This window comes from Lynx rufus, unplaced genomic scaffold (genome assembly GCF_022079265.1).
Source record: "Lynx rufus isolate CCGP_SWC_20201006 ecotype Redwood Valley unplaced genomic scaffold, mLynRuf1.p SCAF_2, whole genome shotgun sequence".
Classification (NCBI taxonomy): Eukaryota; Metazoa; Chordata; class Mammalia; order Carnivora; family Felidae; genus Lynx; species Lynx rufus.
Genome location: NW_025814834.1, coordinates 55,061,765 through 55,087,666, shown reverse-complemented (window position 1 = coordinate 55,087,666; position 25,902 = coordinate 55,061,765). Strand labels below are relative to the sequence as shown.

Genomic DNA, 25,902 nt, shown 5'->3' with positions numbered 1-25,902 from the left:
ATGAATTTCCAAGTAGACTTGGAATTAATTCTAGCTGCTGGAGAGAATTGTGGGATATGATATACAAGCTAAGATTTTAGTCCCTTGAGTATAGGACACCTACTTTGCTGGCCATGTAAATTACAAGTAGTAATATATTTTAAGTAAATATATGTGGAATTATGGTGTGCCAATTACATAATGTATATTTATAGTTGGCCTTTGAACAACATGGGTTTGAATGGCGTGAGTCTCCTTACCAGCAGATTTTTTTCTCTTCTCTAGCTTACTGTACTGTAAGAATATAACATATAATACATAACATAAAATTATGTTAATCAACTGTTGATGTTATCGGTAAGGCTTCCAGTCAACAGTCCCCTATTAGTAAAGTTTTGGAGAAGTCGAAAGTTATACAGGGATTTGTCAGGGCTCGTAACCTCCATTTGTTAAGGGTCAACTGTACATATATCTGTTATAACTTACTTGGTCAACAGATGTAAAGAAGAAATGCATATGTCAGAAGAAATGCACAGGAATATCTAATGGGCAATAAAGAAGAACACAAGAGGCTTGGGGGTACAAGGATAACTAACCTTTGATGACAATTGAAGATGTACACAGAGCAGAGCCTGCATCATTCGACACTTTGCATGTGTACAAACCAGCATCACCCATGCCCGCCTTCTTGACATGCAGCAGGAGTATGTTGTTCTTGAATGTAATTTCACAGTTAGAAGTTGGATGTATCTCTATATTATTCTTGTACCATGCAACCATTATAGGCTGGGAGCCAGCAACACGGCCCTCAAGCTTGAAAGAATTCCCTTCTGTTTCTTCAACTGTCTCTGAGAGTTTTTTAGTGAAACTTGGTGGAATGAGCCGCTCTGTAAGAAATTGCAATGATATATGAAATGGAAGCCAGGAGCAGGTTATCGATATGAGGCTTTTCAGGAAAAAGGAGTCATATTTTACGTTAAAAGTTAATGCTGACCAACTAAATACACCAAATCAGTGTATGTTCCTAAAATTTCAGCCCCCTCCACAAACTTATTCTAAACTGTTCTCTCATTTATGGGATAGATGATGAAAATAACTTACAACCGTCTCCAGAACCACATAATTGTAAAAAATAAAAAGAGGAGGGTGGTCTTAGGGTTATGTAGGATGTATACAGTTTTAGAAAAATATGAATTTAGAAATATCACTTGTTCTCTAGAGAAACATTTCTTCTTAAACATTTTTATGCCATCTGTTTAAAACTGTCCTAAATTTCACTGCCCTAATAGAAACTGCACTGTTAGGAAAGAACAGAAAATGATTATGTTTTTGTTGGACCACATGAGAAATAAATGATACCTTTTATATTAAGTTGAGCCGTGCAGGAGTCCTTTCCCACTTCATTCACAGCATAGCAGGTATACTGCCCGGAGTCTCCCTTGTCCACTTTCAGGATTGTCAGGTGGGCGCTGTTTTCCAGGTAACTAATCTGGTAGTTTCCGCCACTGCGTATCTCTCTGTTATCTTTGGCCCAGGTGACTTTTATTGGTTGTGTCCCAGTCACGTGGCACTCAAAGTCCGCACTTTCCCCGACCACAGCATCCACAGGGGCGACGGGAATGTCAAAGAAGGGTGGGTTCTTCCCCTCTAAAAGCAGAGCAGAAAGGCAAGGTTTTATAGCCACTCCACTTGACAGAAACTGTGATGTTTTCTCCTTAATTTTGATTACAGAAATTTTATTTATAGAAATAGAAAGAAGTCAAAGAATCCACAAACCTGTGAGAATGAGTCTGGCACTGGAAGAAGCTGACCCAATAGGATTTGTAGCTGTGCAAGAATACTGGCCTGCAAGGCTCCGATCTGTTTTAAAAATATTCAGAGTGGCTACATTATCTAAAAATGATGTTTGTACATTTGGGCCATCTTTCAACGGCTTGCCATCTTTATACCAAGACACTGAGATAGGTTCTGATCCATGTATGGTACATTCAAAAACAACTGGAAGTCCAACTGTTTCTTGGACATCTCGCAATTGCCGAGAAAATGATGGTGGAAGTTTTTGCTCTGTAGGAACAGAATTAAAATAATGAACACTTCTGGATGTTTTTAATTTGCCAAATACTCTTTTCACAATTATTGTTATATAGATAATAGTATGTCTACAAAAATATCAAGAGGTATTAACAGCTCTTGAATCAACTTGGACGCAAAGAACAACATATAAACCTTCGGAGCAGAATTTTCACTCTGTGGTCACCCTAATGCATACTAGGCACAAAAATATGTAAGCCTGAGGGGAAATTGATTGGCTTAAGGTACATCTCCAGGCACACAGCAGATTCTCCTATTGTTAGGACTGCTTTGTTGCCTATTGAATGGGATACTCATGAGGTGAAATTTTAAAAATATGGCCACTCATTTTTCTTAAAGATTTAATTATAGAGACAATTGATTCCATGATCCTTCCAACCAAACACTTAGGCCTCTTCTCACTCCCACCTATAGACAAAGGTAAGCCACTAACTGTAGATATAATTTCTCAAGCGGAACATTTTGCATTGGGCAGAAGGAAGTCCTTCACCAGGTATTTTAAATCTTATTCAAAAGCAACACAAATTCATTCACTTCTAAAATATTGCAATCACCTTGAACAGTAAGGAAAGTTGATGAAGAAACTTCTCCCACACTGTTTTCAGCTCTGCAGATATATTCTCCACTGTCACTACTGTCAACCTGGTTGAAAACCAGTGTAGCAACGTTGTTCCTAAAATGCATTTTGTAGGTGGTAGTAGGTCTTAATTTTGTATCTCCTTTGTACCAAGACACCCCAATTTCAGGGGTCCCAGCAACTTGGCATTGTAAAGAGGCAGAATCTCCAACGGTCACCTTAACAGGCTCCAACTGCTTGACAAAATATGGTGGTTCTGCAGGCAGGAGAGATAAATAGTCATCAAGAGACATGCCAGATGATTATTTATATATGAAGATATGAATGTGGGATAACAAACCTAGTATCAGTATTTGTGCGGAACAGGAATCTTTTCCAGAAGCATTTTCGATGTAGCAATTGTATTGTCCTGCGTCCTCTACCATGCTACTTGGGATTTCCAGGATTGCAGACTTTTCGGTTGTGGTTATATGACACCTCTGAGAAGGAGTTATGTTTATGCCATTTTTCTTCCATGTAACGGAAATAGGAGGAGTTCCAGTATACGTGCCCTCTAGTATCAGGGGTTTTCCTTTCTCTATGCTGTAATCATTGAGCCTCTTCACAAATTTGGCTGGGGCTATAGAAAACAGATCGACGATATGAAATCAACCCGTATACATTCAGATATAGACCTAACTGTTACTTTGTGTATGCTAATTGTAAAAATGCAAAATAGCAGCCCAACAAACCTTTTACATAGAGATGAGTTGTACAAGAAGTTCTGCCAGCTTCATTACTAACTATGCAGGTGTATTCTCCACTTTGTGTTGTATCTACATCAAACAGCTCCAGTTCGGCAACTGAATCCTCCAGAGACACATTACATCTGTCCCCTGGTACTAGTTCAGTGCTACCCTTGAACCAGCTGACACTGAAAGGAGGTGTTCCTTTTACGATGCTTGTGAAAGTTACGTTGGCTCCAGTTAAAACATCCATGGCCTCAGGTTTCTGAACAAAAGATGGTGGTTCTACACAAACACACACAAACACATACCAAAAACAATTTAATATTTTTCCACTTTGATGATAAAAATACTTACTAAATTTAACAAACTATGAAATACAGCTCTATTTGGCTGTATTTTTAAAATTTATTTATTTTGAGAGAGAAAGCATGAGTGGGGGAGGGGCAGAGAGAGAAGGGGGGAAAAAGAGAGAATCCCCAGCAGGCTTCACGCTGTCAGTGCAGAGCCCAACGTGGGGCTAGAACTCACAAACTGCAAAATCATGATGTGAGCTGAGATCAAGGGTTAGACACTTAACCAACTGAGCCACCCAGGTGCCCCTGTTTTGCTGTCTTTTTAACTGACCTCTCACAGTCAAAGGAGCACTGCATTCGTCAGAACCAGCCACATTAGTAGCTACACATGTGTAGTTGCCAGCATCTGATTCTTCCAGCATGTTCACAGTTAAAGCACAAGTGTTATCTGTCAGGGTGGACTGGTATTTCCTTCCACTGCTGATCTCATTTCCTTCATGGAACCAGGACACAGAGATCGGAGGTGATCCATAGACTTTGCACTCCATTACAACTGAGGAACCAGACAGACCATTCGTCTCTTTCAATTTTCTCGTGAATGCAGGAGGAACAATTCGGTCTGAATGTGGTAAAAATCAAACGAACAAGGGACATCAGTTAGAACATGATTTGAAAAGAGAATTATTGTATTTTTGATGGAATATCCCTAGATCCACTTGGCTTTTTTGCGAAGGTATCAAAGAGTTCCCTATGGGTTCACACAGTCAAAAGCCTCACGAATCAATGTGAGATGTACTGATTGATGTGTTAAGGATCTTGGTCTCTCATCACTGTGAACTGTTGTGTGGTGAATTATTCCATCATAAGTGATAGTTAAAGACAAACTTTGTCCTTCTCCAGGGATTCAGTTTAACTCTAATCACTCTGAATTGTGGAAATTTCTCCATGTGGTTTTCTTCTAACTCTATGGGTACGTTACTTCTGATTTTGCTGATGGAGAAGATGTAAGACTCACGGTCTTAGCAAAAGGCTAACCAACCAACCTGAAACTTGAACTGAGGCTGTACAGCTGTCTTTGCCAACGGGGTTTTGCACCTCGAAACTGTATACGCCACTGTCACTAGGTGCCACATTAATGATCTTAAGGCCAGATACTTTGTTGAAGAAGCTTATTTTGTATTTGCTGTCACTTGTCAGTTGTTTTCCATCCTTAAACCACTTAGTACTGAGTTCAGGCGTGCCAGTGACCGTGCACTCCAAGGTACAGGTATCTCCTGTGGTAACTCTTATGGATTCCGGCTTTTCCACAATTGCTGCAGGTTCTGGAATGAGATACAGATTACACTCAGATTTTAAAATCAAGCTGAAAAACTACAGAAAACATGGATACCAGTAAGGCTGTGTTTTGTATTCATGACAATGTTCTATTTGTACTAACCGAGAACAGAGAGTGTGGCAAAGCACTCTTGCATTCCAGCATCGTTTTTGATCTGACAGGTGTACTTCCCAGCATTGGCTGTTTCTGCTCTTGCAAACTGTAGGGTTGCAACGTTTTCTGAATAAGAAACCCATATGTTGTCACTTTCTCTAACAATTTCTCCTTTATCTTTGAACCACACCACTGAAATTGGCTCAGCGCCTTCGATAGTAGTCTGCAGCTGAACTTCTTCACCAACGATGGTAGAAACATCACTGAGCTTCTTCACGAATCTTGGTGGTGCTGAAAGCAAAGAGGCATGTCATTTAAAATGCATAGGTCTAACTTTTCCAAAGGAGACATTCAGATGGCCAACAGACACATGCAAAGATTCTCAACATCACTCATCATCAGGGCAGTACAAATCAAAACCACACTGAGATACCACCTCACACCAGTCAGAGTGGCTAAAATGAACAACTCAGGAGACAACAGAGGCTGATGAGGATGTGGAGAAAGGGGAACCCTCCTGCACTGTTGGTGGCAATGCAAACCAGGGCAACTGCTCTGGAAAACAGTGTGGAGGTACCTCAAAAAATTAAAAATGGAACTACCCTACAACCCAGCAATAGCACTACTAGGAATTTACCCAATGGATACAGACAGCTGATTCATAGGGGCACATGTACCCCAATGTTTATAGCAGCACTTTCAACAATAGCCAAATTATGGAAAGAGCCTAAATGTCCATCAACTGACAAATAAAGAAGATGTGGTTTATATATACAATGGAATACTACTTGGCAATGAGAAAGAATGAAATCCTACCATTTGCAGCAACGTGGATGGAACTGGAGGGTATTATGCTAAGTGAAATAAGTCAGTCAGAGAAAGACAGATATCATATGTTTTCACTCATATGTGGAATTTGACAAACTTAACAGAAGACGATGGGGGAAGGGAAGGGTAAAAATAGTTTCAAAAACAGAGGGAGGCAAATCATAAAAGACTTTTAAATACAGAGAACAAACTGAGGGTTGAAGAGGGATACAGTGGGGAGGGGAAGATGGGTGATGGATATTGAGAAGGGCATTTCTTGGGATGAGCACTGAGTGTTGTAAGTGATGAATCATGGGAATCTACACCTGAAACCAAGAGCACACGGTATACACTGTATGTTAACTAACATGACAATAAATTATATTTAGGAAAAAAAGGATGATGTTCATACAAAAATGTTCCAGAGGTGCCTGACTGACTCAGTCAGTGGAGCTTATGACTCTTGATCTCGGGGTTGTGAGTTCGAGCCCCATATCGAGTATAGAGATTACTTAAAAATAAAACCTTTTGGAAAAAAAAAAATAGAACGTATGGGTCTAGTAGTACTTAAGTCATGCAATGCTAGGAATTACACTAGTGATAATATGTTGTTTCCATTTCTTAAATAAGAGGTATTTTTGGTGAGTGAGAGCAGGGATATGCTAGAATTTACATTAAGCTGAAAGAGTCAAACATCTTGTCCTCTCCAGGATTCTAAGTTCAATGAAATCCACAGGAAGAATGGTCTAAAATGGTAGTTGGTAGGATTTGGAAATGGGATGCACACTAAACATAAAAAAGGATTTGGAAAAATAAAAAAGGAAAAGTGGAAGACAGAGCTAGCGATAAAAGGACAGGGCATCACTAAGAAGCCAAAAGAGTATTACAATTAGAGGGGAAAAAAATGGGAAGGGAAAGAGCAGACAGAAAAAAATGAAGCCACTCTAACCTTTCAGAGTGATAGAACCAACACAAGAGTCACTGCCCACATCGTTGGTGGCTCTGCACTGGTATTCCCCCATGTCTGCAGTGTCGACGTTCAGGATGTGAATACTTGTTAGGAAGTTCTCAGTCATTATCTTGTACTTCTTGCCGCTCCTCAGTTCTCTCTTATCCTTATGCCAAGAAACTTGGAATGGGGGCGTACCCTGTAGCTCACATTCAAGATGAACATCAGCTCCTTTCAGTGTCTCAATAGGATGAGGTTTTTTGCGGAAAATGGGTGGTTCTACAATTGAAAGGTAATTAGGTTAGAGAAAAAAGGAATATTTGGATGTGTTCTGTAAGTATCTAGTTTCAAGTAGGAATCTGTTTTCTATTATCAAGACAGACAATACCACTTTTAATTTTCAATTGCACCCTTTAAACATATAAGATGAAAGAATGAAATCTGGCCATTTGTAGCAACGTGGATGGAACTGGAGAGTATTATGCTAAGTGGAATAAGTCAGGCAGAGAAAGAGATACCATATGTTTTCACTCATATGTGGATCCTGAGAAACTTAACAGAAGACCAGGTGGAAGGTGAAGCGGGGGGGCGGGGGGGAAGTTACAGAGAGGGAGGGAGGCAAACCATAAGAGATTCTTAAATACTGAGAACAAACTGAGGGTTGATGGGGGTGGGAGGGAGGGCAGGGTGGGTGATGGGTATTGAGGAGGGCACCTGTTGGGATGAGCACCGGGTGTTGTATGGAAGCCAATTTGACAATAAACTATATATATTAATAAAAAAAATAAAATAAATAAAAATTTAAGATACTGCTAGAGAATCAAACAGGGAACTGAGAGGACTGCTGGAGAGGAGTCCAGTGTGAAAACTGCGAAGGAAGAGTAAGGTCTGACCTTTCACTTTTAAGGAAGTGCTGCTGCTTGCACTGCCCGCTGCATTGCGGGCTTCACACGTGTAGTCTCCACTGTCTTCAACACTGAGGTTGTGCATTTCCAACACTGCCACCGAGTCAATGAATGACATTCTGAATTTACTGCTCTCTTGAATTTCAGTCTCGTCTTTGTACCATAACACCTTGATTTCTGGAGACCCTCCTATTTTACATTCATATCTTGTGGATTCATCCCGTTTCACAATTCTTGATGGTTCTAGCTTCTTAATGAACCTGGGTGGTTCTATGGAACGAAGAGAGAAAACACAAGGTAAGGGATGGAAAAGACATGTGTAACTCAAGATGAAGAGAAAAAAGGAAACTCTTTGTCAGATGGAGAGGTCTTTAACTCTGGAAAACAAATTATTTGAGGCCATTCAGGGAAGAATAGCTAATAATTAGTAGTTAGCAATGATTAAATCTAAGCAGAAATTTCTAAAACTAACATGCATTTATTTCAGTAAGCACCTACATTAAATATTATTGCAAAAGGAAGGAGGAAAATACATCGATCCATATTGTGTGGTCCTCCTCCCAACCAAAGAATCAAATCTTTTCAAACAACATTTATTTTGAGTGGGATAGGGGCAGAAAGAGAGAGGGACAGAGAATCCCCAGCAGGCTCTGCACTGTCAGCACAGAGCCCAATGCGGGGCTCAATTTCATGGACCCGTGAGATCATGATCTGAGCTGAAATCAAGAGTTAGATGCTAAACTGACGGAGCCACCCAGGTGCCCCCAAAATCATATCTTTACTGCAAGATCAGAGGAAGAGGGTGCATCTGTTGCTGGAGGCCCTATGAGGTTCACCGGGAAGAAATAAGAGAGTTTGACCACTCTCCTGTATGTAAGTCAGCAGAGGCCTAACTCCTATGGTTGCAAAGATATCAGATATGTACCATGAGGAATCAAAACAACAAAATTGGGTGAGTTTTCTTAATATTTATGCCAATTTCTCTTATACACCTTAGATAGATATTTCTTCAACCCTCGTAATTTCCCATATGAGGTAGGGAGAGCAATGCTTTCTTCATTAACTGAAGGAAAAAATTCAAGCTCAGGGAGATAAAAATGATTAGGAATATGCCATAGAGCAAATGGGCTGGTAAATGCAATGCTATTTTAATTTCAAGATATCTATAAAGTATCACCACAAAAACCCTTAAAAATTTCTCTAATGGGTTAAATCGGCAGCTCATTAACTATTTAATTTCTGACAATAGCAGCCATGCACTTGCTACAGACAGAAATGGTTGCCTTCTACAATGTTGAACATTGATGTTCTCCCCAGCCCTCGGACTTCCACTATTATTTAAGTGGGTATAGTGGAGGAAAAGAGGTTGACACAAGCTCACTCTTCTGGAAGGGCTTGATTGTTTGGGATCCGCTACCCTCTAGAGAAACTAAATCCATTAATTTACAAACTACTGTGGAAGATAAGTCATTTGAGATAACTTCCTTTCTTTCCCCCACCCAAACTGATTTCTTTCAAAAATTGGATCTTCTTGCAATTCTGCCAAACACTTTTGTTCACTATTTCCCTCGTCTCTATTTTAGCCTTTGAAAATGGATTTTCAGTCCACGTTTTACTGGTTTTATAATTTTTTAATAAAAAATTTTAAAGCTTGACCCCACTTGATAGGCTCTGGATCCATCTGGTCTCTTCTAATTACTAGACCATGGTCCTAAACATAACTTTCAAGCACACCCTTCCTCCTATATTTCAAGATATTGAAAATGTAAGAGATGTTGCTACTTTTTTGGGACAAGTACCTTGTACACCCAGATGAGCAGAACAAGAGTCTTTTCCAGCGACGTTGCTTGCGTAGCAGGTATACTGCCCAGCATCACCTTTGCTTACTTTGAGAACTGTCAGAGTGGCAGTATTTTCGACCAAAGTCATCTTGTAGTTGCCTCCGGGGCGAATCTCTCGGTTATCTTTGGCCCAAGTGATTTTGATGGGTGCAGTTCCAGTTACATGACATTTAAAAGAACCACTTTCTCCAAGAGCAAGATCTACTGATACAGGCTTTAGGTCAAAGAAAGGAGGCACTTCATGCTCTGAAAAGGATGAAGACCAACATGGTGACCTCAGTTTTCATGCTCCCAGACACAGAGCAGGAACTAAGTGGCACTAGCCCAGTGGCCAACAGCAGCGAAGCTGCTTGGTAAGAAAGAGAGTAAGGTGATTAACTACTCACCTGCAAGAATGAGCTTGGCACTGGATGAAGCAGTTCCAAGAGGATTAGAAGCTGAGCAATTGTACTGACCAACGTGGCTCTGGTCAGTTTGCAAAATCTGAAGAGTTGCTACGTTATGAACAAAAGATGTTTGCAAATTAGAATCATCTTTCAAAAGCACCCCATCCTTGTACCAAGACACTTGAAGAGGTTCTGAGCCATTGATGCGACATTCAAATGCAACTGGGAAGCCAAGCGTCTCATGAACATCCTTCAGTTTTCTTGCAAAGGAAGGTGGAAGTTTGCGCTCTGTAAAGAAGTTACAGATAATCCTTATTCACAAGAGAGAAAACAACCACAACATATTTCAACCCATTAAAATTTTGATGTTTTTAAGAAAATGGGTCTGTCAGCACACAGTAAGACTCGTTAAACAAAAGCATCATCACCTTTGATAACAAGCACAGCTGAAGAAGCGATGGCCCCCACACTGTTTTCTGCCTTGCACGTATACTCTCCTACGTCACTGTGATCCACTTTGTTGATTACTAAAGAGGCAACGTTATTTTTAAATTGCATTTTATACGCAGGAGCTGATCGTAGCTTTGTGTGTTCTTTATACCAAGAAATTCTAATTTCTGGGGTTCCATCCACTTTACATTGTAAAGTTACGGGTTCTCCGATGGCTGCTTCCACATGTTCCAGAGGTTCAATGAAATAAGGTGGTTCTAGGGTACAAAGGATGATAATCAATCAGTCATGCTAACATAAAGAGGATGCTTTAAAAGAAAGAAAAGATAGCAATGAAAGAGAGATAACTTGTTAACACACCTAAGACAGACACCAGAGCTTCACAGATATCTTGACCAGCCTCATTTTCTATCAGGCAACTGTATTGTGCGTAATCCTCTACAGTGCTGTCAACAATTTCCAGGATGGTAGATTTTTCTGTTGTGGTAATACTGCAATTCTGAGACTGTGAAAGAGGGAACTCATTCTTCATCCAGCTCACTGAGATGGGAGGTGTGCCAGTGTATGTGGCCTCGAGAACTATGGGGCTTCCTGTCTCCACGCTGAAATCAGCCAATCTTTTCACAAAGGTGGCTGGTTCTATACAGAGAAAACATGAGGGTAAAATTGGCATCTTTAAATGAAGACTTGGAAGAAAATTGAAAAGATACGCAAGTGGGAGCAAAGAGCCGACCTTTCACAAAAAGATGTGCGGTACAGGAGGCACTGCCAGCATCATTAGTAACAAGGCAAGAATAGTCTCCGCTCTGCAATGGCTCCACCTCCAACAACTCCAGTTCTGTCACAAAATCTTCCAGAGAGATGGTGCATGACTCCCCTGACACCAGTTCCCTGCTGCCTTTGAACCATTTGACCTTGAACGGAGGGGTGCCTCTAATGACACAGCTGAATATGAGGCTTATTCCAGGTAGAACTTCCACAGAGTCAGGGATTTGTTCAAAAGACGGTGGTTCTGGATACCCCAAGGGAGGGGGAGAGCAAGAAAGAAAAGAAATCCAGGTGAGATGTGCTTCTGCTACTTGAAGAAAAGGGAACTAACACTAAGCATGAAGAGAAGATAAAGAAATTGCAATGCAAGGCAGGCACTAAGTCCCTCAGAATAAAGACGTTAGAGAAGCTGCAGCCCGATCCTTGCACACTGACCTTGCACGGTCAGGACGGCAGAACATTCGTCAGAACCCGCCACGTTGGCGGCCACACACGTGTATGTTCCTGTGTCGGTGGGCTCCAATAAGCTCAGATTCAAAGTACAGACATTTTCTGAAAAGCTGGACTGGCATTTAGGCCCACTAACGATCTCATTGCCATCTTGAAACCAGCCAACTGAAATCGGGGCTGAACCGGAGACTCGACATTCCAAAACCGCGGAGGCTCCCAGGATGGCATTCGTGTCTTTCAGCTTGCGGATGAAGGAAGGAGGCACAACGCGATCTAGGGTGAAGAGTAGTTTTCCTTTGATAAGAGAAGCTTTCTTTTTTTGTTTTTCTAGGAAAAATTATATACTCATGAGAACCTCCTACCACTCACCAGAAACGTGGACAGACACAGAACAGCTACTTTTACCAACGCTGTTTTTCACTTCAAAGCTATATAACCCCTTGTCGCTCATCTCTGCACAAGGGATTTTAACTGAAGCCACTTTGTTGATGAATGTAATGTGATGTTTGCTGTCTGCAGATAATTCTCTCCCATCTTTGAACCACTTGACTGAAAGTTCGGGGGTTCCAGTCACTACACACTCTAAAGCAAAAGGATTTCCAGTAGTGACAGTCATGGGTTCCGGCTTCTCTAGGATTCTGGCTGGTTCTAAAAGAAGAAGTATAATGCATTGAAAATAAAGTCACCTTCCAAACTAAGAGTGTGATCAATATATTATGGGGTAAGAGTACTATTTGCAGATGATGATCATGGGCCAATTTGATTTTTTTCTCAGGTTTTACTTCGTTACTAACCTAGTACAGTCAAGACTGCTGAACATTCTCTCATTCCAGCTTCATTTTTGATTTGGCACACATATTTTCCAGAATTAGATGCTTCCGGGCTCCCAAGTTGGAGGGTTGCAACATTATCAATGAATGAAATCCTAGTGTTTTCACTCTCTCTGATGACTTCACCTTTATCTTTCAGCCAGACAACAGAAATTGGCTGGAAGCCTTCCACTACAGCCCGTAACTCAACAGGATCCCCAATAAGGGTTGAGGTGTCGCTTAGCTTTTTCACAAACCGTGGGGGTTCTAATGAAAGAAATTTGTGGTTAGAGAAAATAAAGAGACTCACAGCCACATAAATTATTAGTTGAGCAAGAAAAGATGAAAGGAAGAGGCATATGTTTTTGTGCCCATGTATACAAACCTTTGAACTTGACAGTGCAAACACATGTGTCGCTTCCCACCTCATTAGTAGCTTTGCAGTGATATTCTCCTACATCGGAGGCTTCAAGATTAAGGATATGAAGACTTGTATCAAAATTTTTTGAAGTGACTTTAAATTTCTTGCTGCTTCGAACTTGCTTTCGATCTTTAACCCACACCACTTCAAATGGGGGGGTTCCCGAAATTTCACATTGCAAGATAACATCAGAACCTTTAAGAGCTCCTACTGGAGAAGGCTTCTGAGTGAAAACGGGAGGTGCTACCAGAAGAAAAAAAAAAGAAGTTAAATGATGAGAATATTTGCTAGCTAAAAAGCAAAAAAATATTTTAGAATCCAGAATCATTAAGAGGGATTGGTGTGACCATATGACATTTACGCTAACAAACACCAGAAATAATAATTCGTAAAAACTAGTTTAAGAATTACAAGCAAATCCTCTTAATGAGCCTTTTTAGTTTGGAGCTGGTAACATTGTTGAGAAAGAATCAAATCAGAGGAAAAGAAAGATGCTTAGTGTGTCTAACCTTTAACAGTCAGGGCTGTGCTGCAGCTGGCATCTCCAACACCATTATGGGCCTCACAGATATAGTCCCCACTGTCCTCAGTGCTGGCTTCATTGATGGTAAGCAATGCCACAGAATTAACGAATGACATGTTGTATTTCCAACTTTCATGAAGTTCACTGTCGTTTCGGAACCACAAAACTTTGATTTCTGGGGAACCACTTATTTTACATTCCAGTTGGATGGGTTCTCCCTGCTTTGCAATTTTTGAAGCTTCTAGTTTCTTAACAAACTTGGGAGGTTCTAGTAAATCAAAGGAAAAAAATAGCTTATGTTTGTAGTTGAAGATCCCACAAACACATATTTAAACTGGTCACTGGTTTACGAAGAATATACTTCCTGATAATTTTATGGTAACGTTATCTTTTCTATAAAATAAGCTTTTAATAGAGGGTTTAATTGTTAAGTTTATTTTTGTAGTTTGATATATAAACTGAAACATATAAGTTAATGTATTATAGAGGTATTTGATCAAAATTTAGTAATGATAAATCAGAATGCATATGACAGAAAAGTACAAAAAATGAGAATGGACAGTTGAAACAATATTTAACAAATTTCAATTAAACACTATTTGATAGGATCACACTTAGAGATAACACTGATTTAAAGAACAATATAAAGACAAAACAGGGGCGCCTGGGTGGCTCAGTTGTTTAAGTGTCCAACTTCAGCTCAGGTCACAATTTCACAGCTCGTGAGTTCGAGACCCGCATCAGGCTCTGTGCTGACAGCTCAGAGCCTGGAGCCTGCTTCCGATTCTGTGCCCCTCTCTCTCTCTGCCCCTCCCATGCTTGCTCTCTGTCTCTCTCTCTCTCAAAAATAATAAACATTAAAAAAAAAAAGACAAAACAGAACATTGATTAATGTTTTCTTCAACACTAATATACCTTCTAACATGACCCGGTTAGTTTACCCCCCAAATTTAAAAGCTAAAGAAACTTCTTAGAAGACAATTACGCAAATGTGGGAAGGAACAAATTCTGGTAGACACCATATAATGATACCTTTTACACTGAGTTGAGCCGAGCACATGTCTTTGCCAACATCATTGGTTGCTTGGCAAGTATATTGCCCGGAGTCTCCTTTGCCTACTTTAAGAATTCTTAAATGGGGAGTGTTTCCCACACATGTGATAGTATAATTTCCTCCAGGACGTATCTCCTTGTTGTCTTTTGACCAAGTGATTCGCATCGGTTGAGCACCAGTAACATGACACTCAAAGTCAGCACTTTCCCCAGCAATGACATCTATAGATACAGGCTTGATGTCAAAGAATGGAGATTTCTTAGGTTCTGGAAAATGAAAAGAAAAGGCAATGGACATTTTGTTTTGTTTTACTTTTTTCATTGGCCATTTCTCCTCTGACAATGAATAAGAAGTCATGTTTCGCAAAGAGAAAGATTAATGTGGGAACAAACCTCTTGCCGTCAGTCTAGCACTAGAAGATGCTGTTCCAAGTGGGTTAGATGCTGAGCAGGAGTACTGGCCAGAGTGGCTCAAGTCAGTTTGCAAAATTTTTAAAGTTGCCACGTTATCTACAAATGACATCTGTAGATTTTCATCATCTCGTAAAAGTACCCCATCTCTATACCAGCACACTTGGATGGGTGCGGAGCCATTTAATCGACAAGTGAGTGTAACTGGAAGCCCAACAGTTTGTTCGATGTCTTTCAGTTGTCTTGCAAAGGAAGGTGGGAGTTGGCGCTCTGTAGGAAGACAAGCAATACTGGAGTCATTAGTAGATGAAGTGAAAATTTCTCCACAAAGATAGAAGAATTAAGATTTCAAATTTTCTTAATTTCTAAAATAATATCATCACCTTGAATTCTGAAGACAGTCTTAGACGAAGCAGTTCCTATACTATTTTCTGCTTTACAGGTGTACTCTCCACTGTCGTTAATGTTCACTTTGTTAAAAACAAGCGTGGCCACATTGTTTGTAAAATAGGTCCTGTATTCAGGAGTTGGCCGTAACTTGGTGTCTCCTTTGTACCAAGACACTGTGATTTCTGGTGTCCCAGCAACTTGGCATTGTAAAGAAACTGAATCTCCAACGGATGCCTCCAGAGGCTCCAGTTCCGTAACAAAATAAGGTGGTTCTAAAGAACAAAGGATCGCAATCAGCGACTAGAATTAAAGAAAACCAAACAAACGCATGCATGCTTCGTGTTACCTCAATGCCAATTATTAAAAGAGAGAATAAGACAACACACCTAATGTCGATACCAAAGCTTTGCAAACATCCTTCCCTGCCTCATTTTCAATTTCGCAGGAGTACTGTCCCGCGTCTCTTTTTGTGCTGTTCAGGATTTCTAGGATGCAAGTTTTCTCTGTTGTGACTATGCTGCATTTTTCAGATGGAGTTATGTCAAAACCATCCTTTTTCCAGGTAACTGAAATTGGAAGGGTTCCAGTATAGGTGCTCTCCAGAATTATGGACTTCCCTGGTTCCACAGACTGATCGCTTAACCTCTTCACAAACGTAGCTGGTTCTGGTGAGTGACAAAGCATAGCAATCAAACACAGTAAAAGCACAAAGATGTCAATGTATAAAGAGTAGGAAGAGAAATGCACTTGAGCAAACCTTTTACAAAGAGGCGAGTAGTACAGGATGTTTGGCCAGCACTGTTAGAAACCACACAAGTATACTCCCCACTCTGAGAGATGTCCACATTAAATAATTCCAGTTCTGCCACAGTGTCTTCAAAATAGATGTTGCACTGGTCTCCTCTCACCAGTTCCCTGGCACCTCTGAACCAGCCCACCTTGAACGGAGGGGATCCTCTAATAACGCTTGTGAAGGTGACGTTTTTGCCTGGTAGTATCTCCACAGGTTCAGGTTCCTTCACAAAAGACGGTGGTTCTACATAGACATGGAGGACAGTGAAAAGAGCCTATAAGCTTCTAAGCTGCAACTTTGAATCAAAGACAAAGAGCACTTTTGAATGTGTGTCAGATGTGTGCCTGGATGTGCACCCAGAGAGGAATCTGTAAGAAACGGTTTGCATCTATAACACTGACCTTGTACGGCCAACACGGCACGACACTCATCAGACCCAGCGGCATTCGCAGCCACGCATGTGTAATTGCCCATATCTGAGGAATCCAGAGAATTCAGCTGCAGCGTGCAGACATTATCTGAAAATGTGGTTTGGTACTTTGCTCCACTGACAATCTTAGTTCTCTCATGAAACCAGGCAACAGAGATAGGTGATGAGCCAGCTACTTTGCACTCCAAGATGCACGAAGTACCCAGCACCCCAGCGGTATCTCTCAGTCTTCGTGTGAAAGAGGGAGGGACCATTCGGTCTGTGTGAAGAAAGGCAAGAGACTCATCAGGATTTAAAAGAGCAGAAGAGACTTAAGAGAAGGAAACCGGTGAAAGGAATTCACACATGCAACATGGGGAACGGATCAGAACTAACCTGAAACATCAACCACAGCCGTACAGCTGCTTTTTCCAACATTATTTTGCACCTGGAAAGTGTATGTGCCTGCGTCTTGCCTTTCAACAGAGAGAATCTTTAAGGAAGAGATTTTGTTGTAGAAGCTAAATTTGTGTTTTTGGCTGCTGGTCAACAGCTTTCCGTCCTTGTACCATTCAACTGAGAGTTCGGGAGTGCCAGCCACCTTACACTCCAGAGTGCACGTTTCTCCCACGGTCACCGTCATTGGTCCTGCCTTCTCAACAATGACTGCAGGCTCTGAAATAAAACGTGACAGCCATCTGTCAAGTTCCATTACCTTAACCATGCCTCTACTCTCAAATTTGCTCACATTGTTTCTTCCAGTGGTGTGGTTATGTTAGGCTCTCTCTCTAGACCTCAAAATGTGATTCCACAATTACGTGCTATCATGAAATTATGGGAATTATTAAGAAATGTGCTTGTGCACTAGTTGATTTCCAAAACAATTCAGATAATACATATTAGACAATGTGTATTGATTTGCATTTGACCCTCTTTAGAGCAAAGGATTCATGTTATTATGAATTAATATTCCTGCTTTATTTTTTTTAAGGTTCTAGAGCCAATTTTTTTTTTTCAAAGTTGTCATCCAAACAATTGCTAAATTCTTCAAAGATGCAAGTGGAAGTCTTTCCTATCAAATTTTGATCTTGGGAGTTCTTGTGAGCTTTAACAACCAGTACTTTGGAACCAAAATTTCTTTGTTGCATATGCTGGCTCCCAACAGTTTTCATGCTTAAGCAAAAGAGAGTCATGATTGCATCTGCTAATCCATCAAGAAAAGTAGTAGGTAAACAATCAAACAGATAGCTAATTTTTGTCAGGATCACAGAAATAGGAAAGAGTGTTTAAAAGATCAATTAGGGGAAAAAAAAGAAGAAGAAAAAGAAGAAGAAGGTCGATTAGGTCCTTTCTCTTAAACCTTTCAAATAAGAAAGTATTAGTATCATTCTAGAAGAAATTCAGAACAACAGATTCTACCAGTGACTCTCAGTAAGTCTTCTCAGTGTTTGGCCCCACCTTCTACCAGGGGACCATCATACTATATTGTACCAACCTAAAACAGTCAGCGTGGCCATGTTTTCCCTCATTCCACCATCATTCTTGATTTGGCAGATATACTTCCCAGCATTAGCTGGTTCTGCTTTTGCAAACTGCAGAGTTGCAACATTTTCTACAAATGTAATTCTGATGTTTTCACTTTCTCTGATCACTTCTTCTTTCTCTTTAAGCCACTGGACAGAAATAGGCTGGGCTCCTTCTATGGATGCTTGTAACTCAGCAGGCTCGCCAGCCACAACGGTGAGGCTGTTCAGTTTGGAGACAAATCTTGGTGGTTCTGAACAGGGAAAGATGGGTGGAGACTGTTGAGAACATTGTCCAGATAATGGAAGAGAGAGAGAGGAAATAAGTGTTGGGCACATTCCTGCCATTTCCACCATGTGCAGGAAATACACTTACCTTTCAATTTGACAATACAAATGCAAGTATCACTTCCCACTTCATTCCGTGCCTTGCAGTGGTATTCACCAATGTCTGAGGTTTCAACATTGAGAACGTGAATACTTGCATGGAAATTTTTGGAGGCAATCTTGTATTTCTTGCTACTTCGCAGTTGCCGCTTGTCTTTGTACCATATCACCTCAAATGGCGGTGTTCCCGAAAGTTCACACTCAAGACTAACTTCAGTATTTTTAAGGGTTTCTACTATAGGCGGGAAGCTGCTAAAAACAGGTGGTTCTGTAAAAAACAAGAATTTCTAATGAATTGGGCTATTTAATTCCATAGAATATATTTATTTCTTTGTTTTTAAGTTGGAAGAAAGAGTCAAGATACTGTAATGGGCAACATTAGCCTTTGTAAAATCACTCCGCTTCCTTGGGAGAGAGCTCAGACTAGACCCCCTAGATGTCTTTCCAAAACAGCTCAACTTCTATCTACCTAACCTTACTAATTTATCTTGGACTATAAGGATTGATGCAAAAGTTGTAAAACAAAAACCAAACCCAAGTACCTTAATTAAGATGATTTGCATGAGGTATGGAATCCTGACTTCAGGGCTGAAATTTTTTGTATATGCTCTATAACTAAGATACTTAGAAGCCACCATGATGTCTGTGATCTAATCTTCCATGTCAACAAATGTTATTGAAATAATTGCCTCACACCATGACAGACTTGGACTTTGTGATAAAAATATTGGAAAATGGCTGCAGAAAAGTAGTACTAAGAGTATAGTGATATAATTTTTTAAAAAAATAAGAACCAATTCTAGAGAGAGAGAAAAATATATAATTTTCCTCTTTTAAATGTAGGGTTAAACCCATATTGCTTGTACCATATATATATGGAGTAAAATATTGCTTGTTATTTTTATTTAAAGTTTTTTTTAATGTTTATTCATTTTTGAGAGGCAGAGAGAGACAGAGTGTGAGTGGGTGATGGGAGAGAGAGAGGGAGACACAGAATCCGAAGCAGGCTCCAGGCTATGAGTTGTCAGCACAGAGCCTGACGCGGGGCTCGAAATCACAGATGGTGAGATCATGACCTGAGCTGAAGTGGGACAGTTAACCGACTGACCCACCCAGGAGCCACTAAATATGATTTGTTATTAATGATAAAGATTATCATGAGGATGATGATCCATTCATAAGGTTATTGAAGGCAAAAATTAATTTTAAAATGCCTACTTTTTTTTTTTTTGGTATGTTTGTGAAACATCAAATTTGAATTGCTTGGCTAATGTGTTGACGTGATCAGAATTATGGCACTGGAATAACATGAAAAATATCCCAGAATGATTGGCTACGTGTAAGCAAATCTTAAGAAATAACATCTGAAAAGGGAAGTAATATTAGTTTGGGAAAAGAGTCTATGATCTTAAATGGAAGCTAAAATGACAGTGAAAGAAAAAAAAGAGTTCTGCTACAGCAGGGGAGAAGAAGGTTTTTAGGTAACGAGGAACAGAAGAAAGAGATTTCTACCTTTCACGATAACCTTGGTACTACAGCTTGTGCTGCCAGCAGGATTCTGAGCCTCACAAATGAAATCCCCACCGTCCTCAGTACCGAGATTGTTCATCTGTATGACAGCCACTGAGTCAATGAAAGTCATTCTGTATTTATCACTGGCTTGGAGTTCATGTTCATTTCTGTACCACACAACTCTGATTTCTGGGGATCCAGTTATCTTGCATTCAAGTCGTGCCGAGTCACCTGCTTTCACTATCTTGGATGCGTCTAATTTCTTTACAAACTTTGGTGGTTCTAGAGAGTGAAAGAAAGAGGAGATTATGGGAAAATCGATATAAATAACACAAGCCACATTAGGTAATATGTAGGAAAGAGGAAAAGATGAACAATGCCCGGCATAATACAGTGCACTTTTAGAGGTGTACTTTCTTGATTGGGAAGATGCATTGTACAGAAAGGAGCCAGAGGTCAGACACATAAAACAACCAAACATGCACACCTGTCACAAGCAACATTGTAGTACAAGAGTCGCTACCAACATCATTGGTAACTTGGCAAGTATATTGTCCAGTCTTGGAAGCATCCACCGAATAGAGATTTAAGAAGGTAGTTGACCCTTCCAAGCCAATGAAACATGTAGGTCCAGAGGCAAGTTCCACATCATCTTTAAACCACTTTATTTTAAATGGTGGTGTTCCTTTCAGTACTGCTTTAAATTCTACTGTAGAATCAGGTATTGCTTGTTGTCGCTGAGGTTTCACTAGGAAGCTTGGTGGTTCTATAGATGTTAAGAGAAATATATTTAATTAGATCCCTTGTAAACTATTTTGACATATATGACATATAAGAAACATTTCTGAAAAGAGGTGATGACCGTATATTTCTTGAACTCAATAAATATGTAGCTAAAGAAACAGAATTATTAAGACTTTTAGCTATAAAGAATACAAAGTAAGAGTGGTACATTTAAAAAGCAATCACAAAGAAGAATCAAGAAGAGGAAGAGAAGTTCTAACCTTTAACAGTTAAGATGCCACTGCATGCATCGTCTCCTGCTACATTTGAGACCCTGCATGTGTAATTTGCAGTATCTTCTAATTCCAGATTATTGACTTCCAGTGACACAGTGTTTTCATGACAGACAAGTCTGTATTTTGCACTTGTAGATATTTCTTTTCCATCCTTAAACCACTGAGCACTAATAGGAAGTGAGCCAGAAACCTTGCACTCCATACGTATAGAAGAGCCCAGAACCTTATCCATTTTGGTTAATTTTTTGGTGAATGATGGAGGAATATTTTCATCTATCCAACGCAAACAGCAAAACACATCCATCAGTATGTTGCCACTTGTATACAAAGGGTATTAAATAGTAGAAATAAGGAAGAGAAGCCAACTAGTGCCAAAATACAAACCTAGCACTCTCAGGTAGGCGTCACAGCTGCTGCTTCCAAAGTCGTTTTCCACCTTGAAAGTATACTGACCACTGTCTTGCTTCATTACCGACTGAATCCTAAAACTGGCCACGTTATTTTCAAAACTCATCGAAAAGTATCTACTGGGCACAATTTGTTTTCCATCTTTGAGCCACTTCACTTTGAGTTCTGGTGTTCCAGCCACAACACACTCCAGCGTGACTGGGTCTTTCTCAGTAACGTCAACAGATTTAGCTTTCTCTAGGATTTGAGCAGGTTCTGCAGTGAGAATTAAAAATGCAAATTAGTTGCATTGATAATTCTACGAGAACTAAGGCGTGCTTGTGAAATTGTCCCCACAGACTAAGTTCTCAAGAGAAAGGCTTACAAACCTTGCACTAAAAGGAAAGCATAACACCTCTCAATTCCTGACTCGTTCTTGGCTTGACACGTGTATCTTCCACTGTGCCCATTGTCCACAGCCCGGATCTGAAGTGTGGCCACATTGTTCACAAATGAAATATGAACGTTATCATCTTCATTGAGAATGTGATCATCCTTTAGCCAGGTTATGGAGATGGGAGGAGCGCCCACCACGGTACTCTGAAAGGTGGCAGAAGTTTTCAAAACAGTAGTGACATTCTCTATCTTCTTAGTGAACGACGGTGGTTCTGTGATGGAATCAGTGCGAAAAGAAGAGGGATATTTGAACTTCTCCTCGTAATCATAAAATTAAAGAGCATTACCAAATTTCTGCATGGTAGCCTGCTTCTCGTGCGTATGACTGACCTTTGAGGGAGACTCTAGTACTGCAAGAGCAGCTGCCGCCTTCATTGGATACAATGCACTGGTATTCACCAGTGTCTGAAGGGTCACATTTGGTGATATGGAGGTTAAACACAGATACTCTGCCACTTAGGGTGTACTTTTTGCTGCTTCGGATTTCCTTGTTATTCTTCAGCCACGTGACTTCAAATGGAGCGGTTCCCATCACTTCACATTCCAGCTCCACATCGCTGTCTTTCACTACTTCCACAGGCTTCAGCTCCCTGATAAAGGTGGGAGGTTCTAAGGATTCAAAGGGAAGACAGAGACTGGCTTACTCAAGGGAAGACCCAGGGCCTGGCTGGCAGCACAGCCCAAATGGAAAGGAGATCCGGTCACAAACCTTTCACTTTTAATTCAATGCTGCAGCTTGCCGTGCCTGCATCATTACGGGCTTCACAGACGTATGTCCCGCTGTTTTCTACCCTGGCACCAGAAATTTGGAAAGTGGCTAAACCATCGATGAAGGAAATGCCATGTTTCTTAATGGCCGTTATTTCATTCCCGTCCAGATACCAAGCAACTCTGATTTCAGGAGTGCCTGTTATTTGGCATTCAAATGTTGTAGACTGTCCATTTCTCAGCACTAATACAGGGCTGGGCTTCTTAATGAATTGAGGAGGTTCTAAAGATGGGGAAAAGAGTGTGATGTTGAACATTTTTGTAAAACAAAGGCCAAAATCGCTTTCTTAAGCCTCTTCCCTCCCTCCAGGAAAAGCTAGACTAGCAAGAGAGGTGTATGCAGAGATCAGACCTTTCACAAAGAGAGTGGCTTTACTGGTTGCTGTGCCAACATCATTGCTAAGTTGACAAATGTAGGTCCCAGAGTCAGCAGCTTTGGCTGAAAAGAGCTCCAGAATGGTGGAGGTGTCATCCTTCCAGACTGAGCGAGCCGCTCCCGAGTGCAACTCTTTGTTATCTTTAAACCACTTTATCGTCATGGGTGCAGTACCACCCACAAGAGCCTTTAACTGAACCCTTGCATTGGGGTTGACGTCTTGTGACTGTGGCTTTTCCATGAAGTAAGGGGGTTCTGGGATGAAAGAAAAAGGAGTAAAAAGAGAAAGGCAAGTTTATTTTGGAATGGAGCAATAAGGGTGGGAATTAAGAAATGAGAGAGCAAGAAGTTCTTGATAAGTGGTGATAAAAAATGCCAACCTTTGACTGTAAGATGGCCACTGCACTGGTTGTGTCCTGCCTTATTAGTGGCAGAACAAGTATATGTCCCACTGTCTGAACCTTCCAGCTGACTGATTTCCAAGAAGGCAGTGTTGTCATGAAAAGAGAATTTGTATTTCTCACTAGCTGATATTTCTCGGTCGTCTTTGAACCATTGGATGCTTATGGGATGGGACCCAGCCACTATACACTCTAGGTCAATGAAAGACCCTTTAATGCTGTCCATTTTCTTCAGCTTTTTGGTGAATGAGGGAGGTATGATAAGATCTATGCAATGAAAAAGCAGAAAACAACAAGAAAAGTTAGGTCAACCCAGCAATCTGCATTTTCTCTGAAACTGTAAGATGTGGAGGAGCACAGGATACCCCGTTTCAATACCAACCTAATACATTAATGCTAGCTTTGCAGCTGCTCCTGCCAACATCATTCTGGACCTCAAAAGTGTATTCTCCACTATCTCTCTTTTCTGTAGAAATAATCTTCAGTACAGAGACTGTATCACTGACGCTGATTTTGTATTTTTGGCCCAGGGTCAGCTCTTGGCCATCTTTAAACCATCTGGCTGTAATCTCCTTGGTCCCTGAAAATTTAACCTGCAAAGTGGCTGGGTCTCCTTGGGTGACATCTATAGACACAGCCTCCTCGGTGATTGTTGCAGGTTCTGTAGAAAACAAAGGGATAGGTGTGGGTTGTGAATCACTCTGCTAAAAGGCTTACATCTGCATTAGTTCCTAAAACCCATGGCAAACGTTCTGAACCGACCTTTAACTGAGAGCAGTGCAGAACATCTTTGTATTCCTGCATCATTTTTGGCCTGACAGACATATTTCCCATCATGCTTGACTTCAATGCCACTGAGGTACAGACTAGCCACATTGTTCTCAAAGGTCATTCTTATATTATTGTCTTCGGTGATTTCATCGTTGTCTTTTAACCAAGTCACCGTGATTGGCAAGGAGCCCTTCAGAGTGGCCTGGAAGGCAGCCGTGCCTCCTCGAAGGGAGCTGGTACTCTCGATCTTCTTTACAAAGGTTGGAGGTTCTAATAGAAGAATAATTCTCAATCAATGTCAGCTTTACACCAAAACTAGATTGTTTTTTTTAAAGAAGAGTTGATTCTGCAGAAGAGCCAGTGCATCATTTGAACTGACACTAACCTCTTAAAGTCACCTGGGCACTGCAGGTGCTGCTGCCCACCTCATTGGTCACCCGACACTGGTATTCACCAGCATCTGCAGCTACAAACTTGAGGATCTGCAGGCTAACCAGCCGGTCCTGAACCAAGGTTTTATACTTCCTACCACTTCGCAGCGTTGTGTTGTCTTTGAACCAAGTGATCTCAAAGGGAGGTGTGCCTGCCACCTCGGCGAGCAACATGACATCGTATTCCTTCAACACCTCAATTGGCTTAAATTCCTTGGTAAAGTAAGGTGACTCTACAGAAGAGGAATTATTTTGAGTTAATGAGGGAGGAATCTATGCTACGGGCCACAACTTTGGTAAACCAAGGGGCAAGGTGGACACAAACCTTTGACTATTAAAATGCTACCACAGTGGTCACTGCCAGCCTCATTTTGAGCCTCACACATATATTCACCGCTGTCTTCGATGGCAACGTCTGTAAGTCTTAGGACCGCAGTGGACTCCACAAAAGACATTCTGTGTTTGCTGCTCTCCTTAATTTCTCTATCGTTTGCAAACCATGTTATTTTAATCGGAGGGGTACCAGTTACTTTGCAGGCCAGCTGGGTGGCATCTCCCTTCTTTAACAACTGTGATGGCTCTAACTTTTCAACAAACATGGCTGGTTCTGTGGAAGGAAGGAAGTTATGAAGAAACATGAGGAAGAGGAAAGAACCTAGAACGATGGTAGCACAAAGATGTCAAGAAAACAATGCAGACCTTTTACAAATAAGTTTGCACTGCACTCCACGCTTCCGGCGACGTTGCTGACTTTACAGGTATATGTGCCCGAATCGGAGGTTTTTACTGCATAGAGTTCCAGGGAACTTTCTAAAGCTTCTTTGGTAATATAGCAGCTCCCACCAGAAACAAGCTCTTTGTCACCCTTAAACCATCTGATTTTGAGAGGAGTGGACCCTTGGAAGGTGCTCTTCAGGCAGACTGCTGAGCCAGGCAGAACATCCTTTGATGCAGGTTTAATTACAAAACTGGGTGGTTCTAAAGAAGGGGTAGAAGAAAGAATTTCTAAGAGTTAAGAGGCATGATCTAAGGGAAGAAGTCTTAATTGGAACATCGTCTACATTAGAATGAAATGCAAAGTGTCCAGCCAACCTTGCACAATCAGGGCTGCACTGCTGTCTTTGCTTCCCACGGAATTTGTGGCTCGACAGGTGAAATTTCCCGCATCGTTCATGTCTACTCTGCTGATCTCCAGAGAGGCCGTGCCTTCCACAAACGCTATTCTGTACTTGTCAGAAGAAGCTATTTCTCTACCATCCTTAAACCAGGACACCCTCATTGGGAGGGAGCCAGCGATTTTGCAGTCCAGCCTGCAGGTACTGCTAACAACGCTATCCATGTTGCGCAGGGGTTTGGTAAAAAATGGAGCGATGTCTCTATCTGTTCGTGGCACAAGAAGAAAAAAAAGA

The 25,902-nt window shown here is 40.9% G+C and overlaps 1 protein-coding gene across 5 annotated transcripts in view; it reads right to left on the bottom strand.

Annotated features, from left to right (window-relative positions):
* TTN (titin) overlaps window positions 1–25,902 on the bottom strand; it is a 273,279-nt gene that overhangs the window by 175,140 nt on the left and 72,237 nt on the right. For 2 of the 5 annotated variants that reach the window (XM_047083326.1, XM_047083327.1), the window contains 45 exons: window positions 25,586–25,873; window positions 25,193–25,471; window positions 24,819–25,100; window positions 24,448–24,726; window positions 24,054–24,332; window positions 23,674–23,952; window positions 23,271–23,558; window positions 22,867–23,145; window positions 22,456–22,737; window positions 22,077–22,355; window positions 21,680–21,958; window positions 21,288–21,566; window positions 20,889–21,176; window positions 20,372–20,650; window positions 19,885–20,166; window positions 18,362–18,640; window positions 17,958–18,239; window positions 16,859–17,137; window positions 16,455–16,742; window positions 16,018–16,296; window positions 15,647–15,925; window positions 15,254–15,532; window positions 14,853–15,140; window positions 14,439–14,726; window positions 13,393–13,674; window positions 12,848–13,126; window positions 12,448–12,729; window positions 12,023–12,301; window positions 11,639–11,926; window positions 11,169–11,447; window positions 10,796–11,074; window positions 10,414–10,692; window positions 9,986–10,273; window positions 9,558–9,845; window positions 7,747–8,028; window positions 6,854–7,132; window positions 5,107–5,388; window positions 4,712–4,990; window positions 4,000–4,287; window positions 3,379–3,657; window positions 2,988–3,266; window positions 2,625–2,903; window positions 1,756–2,043; window positions 1,339–1,626; window positions 576–866 (listed from right to left, as the gene is read on the bottom strand). The exons of the other annotated variants lie outside the window; for them this stretch is intronic. In XM_047083326.1, the coding sequence (XP_046939282.1) occupies window positions 576–866; window positions 1,339–1,626; window positions 1,756–2,043; window positions 2,625–2,903; window positions 2,988–3,266; window positions 3,379–3,657; window positions 4,000–4,287; window positions 4,712–4,990; window positions 5,107–5,388; window positions 6,854–7,132; window positions 7,747–8,028; window positions 9,558–9,845; window positions 9,986–10,273; window positions 10,414–10,692; window positions 10,796–11,074; window positions 11,169–11,447; window positions 11,639–11,926; window positions 12,023–12,301; window positions 12,448–12,729; window positions 12,848–13,126; window positions 13,393–13,674; window positions 14,439–14,726; window positions 14,853–15,140; window positions 15,254–15,532; window positions 15,647–15,925; window positions 16,018–16,296; window positions 16,455–16,742; window positions 16,859–17,137; window positions 17,958–18,239; window positions 18,362–18,640; window positions 19,885–20,166; window positions 20,372–20,650; window positions 20,889–21,176; window positions 21,288–21,566; window positions 21,680–21,958; window positions 22,077–22,355; window positions 22,456–22,737; window positions 22,867–23,145; window positions 23,271–23,558; window positions 23,674–23,952; window positions 24,054–24,332; window positions 24,448–24,726; window positions 24,819–25,100; window positions 25,193–25,471; window positions 25,586–25,873 (12,699 nt within the window). The remainder of the gene's footprint in view (window positions 1–575; window positions 867–1,338; window positions 1,627–1,755; window positions 2,044–2,624; window positions 2,904–2,987; window positions 3,267–3,378; window positions 3,658–3,999; window positions 4,288–4,711; window positions 4,991–5,106; window positions 5,389–6,853; window positions 7,133–7,746; window positions 8,029–9,557; window positions 9,846–9,985; window positions 10,274–10,413; window positions 10,693–10,795; window positions 11,075–11,168; window positions 11,448–11,638; window positions 11,927–12,022; window positions 12,302–12,447; window positions 12,730–12,847; window positions 13,127–13,392; window positions 13,675–14,438; window positions 14,727–14,852; window positions 15,141–15,253; window positions 15,533–15,646; window positions 15,926–16,017; window positions 16,297–16,454; window positions 16,743–16,858; window positions 17,138–17,957; window positions 18,240–18,361; window positions 18,641–19,884; window positions 20,167–20,371; window positions 20,651–20,888; window positions 21,177–21,287; window positions 21,567–21,679; window positions 21,959–22,076; window positions 22,356–22,455; window positions 22,738–22,866; window positions 23,146–23,270; window positions 23,559–23,673; window positions 23,953–24,053; window positions 24,333–24,447; window positions 24,727–24,818; window positions 25,101–25,192; window positions 25,472–25,585; window positions 25,874–25,902) is intronic. 5 annotated transcript variants of the gene reach the window in all.